A 6,411-nucleotide genomic window follows, 5' to 3' on the forward strand; every position below is an offset into this window, starting at 1 on the left:
CACACACACACACACACACACTGGGCAAACTGCATTGCCCAATGTGACTGAGTGCTGGAGGTCTGCTGCAGTCAGTGCCATCTGGGCGCCTACATGCTCCCAGATGTCCTCCCTGTAATTAAAGCCAGACTCGGCTCGGACCGGTCCAGCACAGATCCAACCTCTCATTTACAGAGGCCCTCCCTGAATACTTAAGAATCATTCCAACACCGTGCCAGTCTTTAGAGAAACTCTTTGACTCTGCAAACATATTTTCTCAAAGAAAGCTGGAAGACTTACGGTATGTTGAGGACATTTGCTTGGAATAATGTTATTTGCATTTCTAATTGAATTTCCCCCAAATTGGAAATGTTTTTTTCTTTTATAAATGCAGATTTATAGGTATTTCTGCTTTATTATATCACATTTAGTGAAGAGCAAGAGAGACCATAGGTAGAGAAAGGAAAGCAGTCTGATTTGTACTGAAACCGTTTCTTATCACTGGGTAGGAGTTCAAAATGTCCATCGCTCAGGCAGCGGCCAAGGCCATGCTATCTGATGCCCTGCTGCAGGACAGCCCTGTGTTAAACCGGATCAGCCACCTGGAGCTGGAGCTTCCTCTGGACAAGGTCATCAAGTTTGTGTCCGTCGGCCTTCCGCTGCTGCTGGTGACCATGGCCTTCGCTCGTGAGATCTCCCTGGGTGAGCAACTCCCTGTCTCCATCCTGTTTTTAAACCATGTGAAAGCATTTTCTGTGTTTCAATCACTCTGTTAAGCGGTATCCTCTGTTAAGTAATCGTGTGTTTGTCCTTGAATTTCTTATATTCTACTTGTTAAACTGCATTTAGTTGTTCTTCTGATATGGAGGAATATCATACTTAGAAGCTCCTGTGGCCCGTGGTATTTAATTCAACGTAAACACAAGGGTTTGGACAGAATGTCCTGAAGTAGTGACCAAAACGTGTTATAATTCCAAAGCTGAGTTTAAAGTCCTGAATCATGGCAAGTGAGCATGTCTGTGCTCTTTCCCTGCAGGCTTTGATCTTTTCACTAAGGTACATCTTCCCAATCCTTACTCCTCCCTTTTAAATATATAAGCAATAACAACGAGAGTGGTAATTGCACGGCACTTTCCTTAACAGAATAAAGCAAGAGGGAGAAAACACTTTAACAACTTATCATAAAAGCAAGACTGACTCCATTAAAGGGAAACAAAAACAGGCACTCTTAGTGGACGCACATTGACGGTGGGAAACTGCCCAGAAGCTGACATTTGCAGCCCCTTAAGTAGCTGCCTGCTTAATACCGGACCAATTTCAAAAATTTGTTGTCCTCTTTAGTCACTTGGACACAAAAACATGAGAGATTGTGTCCAAGTTGAAAAATACCACGTAACCCTTTAAGACCTCCTCAGCATAATACAGTGCATACCACTGCAGCAATCATGATGTGACAACACAATATTACCGAAAACATAAGGTCACAATCTTCTTGGACTCCATTCATCTCGTCCATTTACTGTTCTGCTGTTGCCTAAAGTGTTTTGGACCAGAGGAAAAAAATGGGCGGTTTTTAACATGAAACATGCCAACAACCTGTCCATCCATGGTCATTCAAAGAACACAAAGAGCGGAGCTGACAATCCAAAGTATACGTGGCAATACTATAGTACAAGTCTGTCATTGAGGAGGCTGACTCCCTTGACTTTGAACTAAACGTTGTCTCTCCAGAGCTGGTCTGCAATCAGCCGGATGCTCCTGATGCTAATTGCCATGGGGATGATTGAGAGCAGCGTTCACTAACGCTGGCACGCTGTAATTACAAGGCCAAGTTCTTCTGTGGCAGCTCCCCCTTATTTGAGTCAAATGAGAGGATATGTTGATTAACAAGAGGGAGGGGGTCGTAGAACATGATGTGGTGGCGGGGGTGCACGGCTCTACTGATGGATCTTGGCTGTCTATCTGCTGGCTTGTCAGTTCCACAGTAGTGCTTGATTGCGCTGCTGTCTGGAGTCTGGTTTACTTACACCTGGACTCTCAGCCAAGAATGCTTGTACAAAGCACAAAATGTGGGGACGATCTGCCAACGTTAATTGGGGAATGGGAGTCGGAGATAGGAGCAGTGGCAGACATGTAGGTTGCCTCACTTTGCCAAATGGCTCACAGGGGTTGGGAGTGAGCGGGAGAATATTCTACAAGATTTCATGAGAAGGCATCTGCTGTCGTTGTTTTTATTTAGGGTGAGTTGTCAATGCATGCACCCACACATGCACCTATAGTGGAAAAACGGATTCCCACAGTGAGCTGCATTAGAACATACAGTGGCGTCAGATAGTATTATAACTCCAGCACTCACAATGACTTAAAGTGCCAATGCAGCTTCAGTTCAGCAACATATAACACTACAACTAAGAACATAAGAACATTGAGTAACAACAACACAAATTCCACTTATGTGTTTAATGTTTGTAACATATTTTGCACAATTCAAAGCAGATTCCATGAGTTGCTCTGCCATGCTGCCTTTAGGGGTTTGTGAAACTCTGAAGATAAAGAATGTGACAGCTCGACAAAACCTTTTTAGAAATGACACACTGTAACATCATTTCATCATGGGGCTGCCAATAATGGATGAACCAACCGCTGTTCTGCTCACTACTTCTACCATCTTTCCCCAACATTAGCCTCACCATGTTGGCCTCCCATAGAATCTGCTTTTAATAGGGTTTCAATATGTCTTTACAAGCTGGCCCAGAATGCATATGCATTGCCGTGAAACATGTTATGAATGAACAATGAATACTTTTTAATATCTCAATGTATCACGTACATTTAGTAGATTCATTTTGGGCAATTTGTATATGATATTTAATATAAGTAAAGCTGAAATTTGAGGAACCTTATGGCCGGTGCTGCTGTATCAAATAGCTTTTACCTGCAGTATGTGAAAGAATATAAATCTGACATAGCAAACCATATGGGGAACTATCCAACATAGACAATACATAATTAGTTTGAGTTCAGTTTGAGTCTAAAAATATAAACTGCAACCTCTTCTTTCTTGTGTATCTAAGTCCAAAATGAATATCCTCCATCATAACCTCAGCTGCCAAAAATGATATTTTAGGTGTCGCCATCAATATGTTAAAATCCGGCTGATTAATTGCACACACATACACACACACGCTGTAGTATATCTGGACCGTGTAACAGTTGGTTATAAAGAGGTGGACTGGCAGGATAAATGACATCCTGACAGTAAATGAGTGGCAGTATGTTTCTACTTACAGAAAGCTGGGCAGATGTGGTGTTGTAAAAAAAATAGAAGCTCCATGTTTTTCTTTTAAGGCTCTGCATTAAGTGGGGCACACCCTTGGTGTGTTCCCTCCCAAGCTCTCTTCTTTAGGGTGGAGCACCCTTGGGAAATGACAGATGGGTGCATGGAGCATGGATTCAAGTGGTTGTACTACATGTGGTTCTATCAAGGTGAACTAAATATAAGGTGGGGGAGTCCAAATTTGGCCCAGGGTTTTAAATGCCAGGTTGCCATTTGGAAACATATGCTTTCGCCAGTGAAATTATGTTCCACTAAAAAGAAAAGGGCATGCAGAAGCTCACATGTACATGTCTGGTAGTGGACCCACAGTACTGTGTGTGTGTGTGTGTGTGTGTGTGTGTGTATGTGTGTATATCTTTCTACTTGTACAGCTGTCTTTGTGAGGACCAATTTGACATTTTTGGAAAGTGAAGGCATTTTGGCTGGTCCTCACTTTGGGACGGACCTTCAAACGCCTGTTTTAAGGTTCAGACTTGTTTTTTTTTGATTCAGGTTAGAATTAGGTTTAGGTTAGGTTTGGGCCAACTGACAAAAGGGTTGGGGTCAGGCATTTAGTTGTGATGGTTAAGGTTAGTGGCAGGGGCTAGGGAATGCATGACAGCAGTAAGTGTCCTCACAAAGATAGAAGTACAAGGTTGTGTGCGTGTTTGTGTGTGTGTGTGTGTGTGTGAAATCAAGTGCTGAACAACTGCTTACAGCAATTTGATAAAGCAGATAGTAATTCCCCATATTAGCAGATAATGTTACAAATCAACATTTGTTTATTCTGCAGGGCCTCAGATCAGCTGTTTCCCTCCCAGCAATTTCACCATGAAGCAAGCCAGCTATGTCGACACATACTGCTGGGACTCTCTCATGCATCATGAGTTTGACAGCAATGGGAACTTTGAGGAGCGCTCGCTCTGGGTACACAAAGTAAGCTGAGAGACTCTGATCAAGCGTGCTTGACTTGTTTTTCCCACCTAGAGTGGCTAACAAAGTTAAACTGCTGAAACCCTCTTTCTCCTCGCTGTAACTTGCAAAACTTCAGTTAAAAATGTCAGTGTGCCACATTTTATATGAAGCACAGTATGCTTTGTTGCTAAAACCTTTTTTGGGTTGTGAAGTCATTGTTGATTTGACTCAACTGCTTGATTCAACTCTTTTCTCTCATTGTCCATCCAGATGTTCCCTTACTCTCTTCTGGCCATGGCAGTGTTGATGTACCTGCCAGCTCTAATCTGGCGCCAGCTTGTCATGCCCACGCTGGGCTCAGACCTGCTCTTCATAATTGACGAACTGGACAAGTCGTACAACCGCTCGATCCGAATGGCCCAGAGCATTCTTGACATGCGCCAGAACACTAAGAACCCCCTCACATTTCAGGCTGAACTGCAAAGGTAAGAGACCAGCGTTATATAATAATATCCGTTGCTGTTTATGTCTTTTTTAAACAAAATGCTTCCATATCCATGTTTTCAGTAACTCGATCTCAGGGAGCCTTGATTTGATTTGCCCCCCAAACTAGAATATGCCTTGTTAGATTAAACTTGATTCCAAAAGAGAAATTGGGTCACTGCAGTAGCAAATAAAAATATCTGCTAGTGAGAAATATTGCTCAAAGGGTATACAGAAGTGATCTTGTTGGCAGCTCCTAGTTGCCAAAAGTAGAGGATTGGGGTTGGGTAAGGGCGCTCCCAGCTGGGATTGATGAACATGAAAGAGAACATGGTGCTGAGTTTCTTTTCCTTGTCCAATTGCAGGGCCAAGAAGAAGCGATACTTTGAGTACCCTCTTCTGGAGAGATACATGCAGTGCAAGCAAAACTCCTATTTCCTCGTCAGCATGCTTTTCTTGCGAGGCTTCCTCCTCTTGACCTTCATAACAGCTGCCTGTCTCTACCTGGCCTACTTCCACCTGTCTGCCTTCCTGCAGGACGAGTTCAGCTGCTTTGTCCGCACGGGCATGCTGCGTGATCAGAACTGGGTTCCTGAACTGGTTCAGTGCAAAATGATTGGCCAGTTGGTTTTTCAGGTGATAAGCGTGGCAAACGGTGCCATCTACGTCTTGTTGGCTCCTATCGTCCTCTTCAGCCTGATTCGGCTCTTCGTCTGGGACACCACCTTCTTCTCTGTCTACGAGGTCCTCCCAGCCCTCGACCTCATCAACCGCCGTAAACTCGGCTGCCCATTAAACGACCTCAATGTCCTCCTGCTGTTCTTGCGTGCCAACGTAGCTCACCTGATGTCCTATGGGAAGGTGAGGGCACTGTGCTCGCTGGCGCCACCACAGGTGGGCAACACCACCGCAGGGCAGGGATTGAGCGCAATGCTGACCCAAGAGGAGATGGAAGAGCGTGAGGAGGCTGCGATGGAGCTGGCAGAGGAGGTGGAGGAGGCCAAGGAGGAAGGGAAGCTCAACCTAGTGGATATCATGACTATTCTGGGAGCGGCGCAGGGAAGAGTGGTGAACTGCAGCGAGAAGAGGCCTCTGGTGGAGGAGAATATGAGTCTCGGTACCGTAACACTTATCTACACACTCAAACGCATTCTGCTAGTGGCTATTTTTACCTACATAATCTGGGATGTACAGAAAATTATTAAGTGACCTCCAGTCTACAGACACAGGCTCTGAAAATGAATAGCAAGTGCTTTAAATTTAAGATAGCATAAGCAGTTCTCTCTGAACAGACACTGAATACACAATAAGGTCGTATCCACGTGGACCTGAGAAAGCAGTTTGAGAAACATTTGCAACTGTAAGCAAATTCAAGTAAATACAAACGTTGTTAATTAAGTATTTTTCTCTCTTTATTGTGTTGCTTCTTCTTTCTTGTTTTTAAAGCCAGACTGAACTGCCTGTATTTCTAAAAGAGTCTATTAAAAGCACTGCTTAATGTAGAGGAGATAGATCTGTGGTACTTCCTAGCCCTAACTGCCCTCTCTGTCTCTTCACAGAGCCAAACCACCAGGGGTACCATGAGTTGAAGGAGACTGCACCATTTAGTCATTACTAGGCCTCCTATGGACTGAATCAGTGTGATATCAGTGGGGGGGTTGGGACACTCTCTACAGTAGATTTTCGAGAGTACTGTATCCACAAGTGCTGTGGACATC

At 44.1% G+C, this 6,411-nt stretch overlaps 1 protein-coding gene across 1 annotated transcript; it reads left to right on the forward strand.

Annotated features, from left to right (window-relative positions):
• The first annotated feature begins 497 nt into the window (after nucleotides 1-497).
• LOC116396748 (pannexin-3) lies at nucleotides 498-5,902 on the forward strand. Its single transcript, XM_031871547.1, has 4 exons — nucleotides 498-681; nucleotides 4,089-4,231; nucleotides 4,481-4,695; nucleotides 5,059-5,902. Exons 1-4 carry the CDS (start codon nucleotides 498-500, stop codon nucleotides 5,900-5,902), a joined length of 1,386 nt encoding a protein of 461 aa, XP_031727407.1.
• Nucleotides 5,903-6,411: the final 509 nt, after the last annotated feature.

This window comes from Anarrhichthys ocellatus, unplaced genomic scaffold, assembly GCF_004355925.1.
Source record: "Anarrhichthys ocellatus isolate YVR2014 unplaced genomic scaffold, GSC_Weel_1.0 scaffold59, whole genome shotgun sequence".
Lineage (NCBI taxonomy): Eukaryota > Metazoa > Chordata > Actinopteri > Perciformes > Anarhichadidae > Anarrhichthys > Anarrhichthys ocellatus.

Bases quoted from the DNA above. Each gene is read 5' to 3' on its own strand.
- LOC116396748 (XM_031871547.1), top strand. From the start codon at position 498: ATGTCCATCGCTCAGGCAGCGGCCAAGGCCATGCTATCTGATGCCCTG. The intron at 682-4,088 runs GTGAGCAACTCC...TTTATTCTGCAG, and splicing joins CGCTCGTGAGATCTCCCTGG to GGCCTCAGATCAGCTGTTTC. The intron at 4,232-4,480 runs GTAAGCTGAGAG...TTGTCCATCCAG, and splicing joins GCTCGCTCTGGGTACACAAA to ATGTTCCCTTACTCTCTTCT.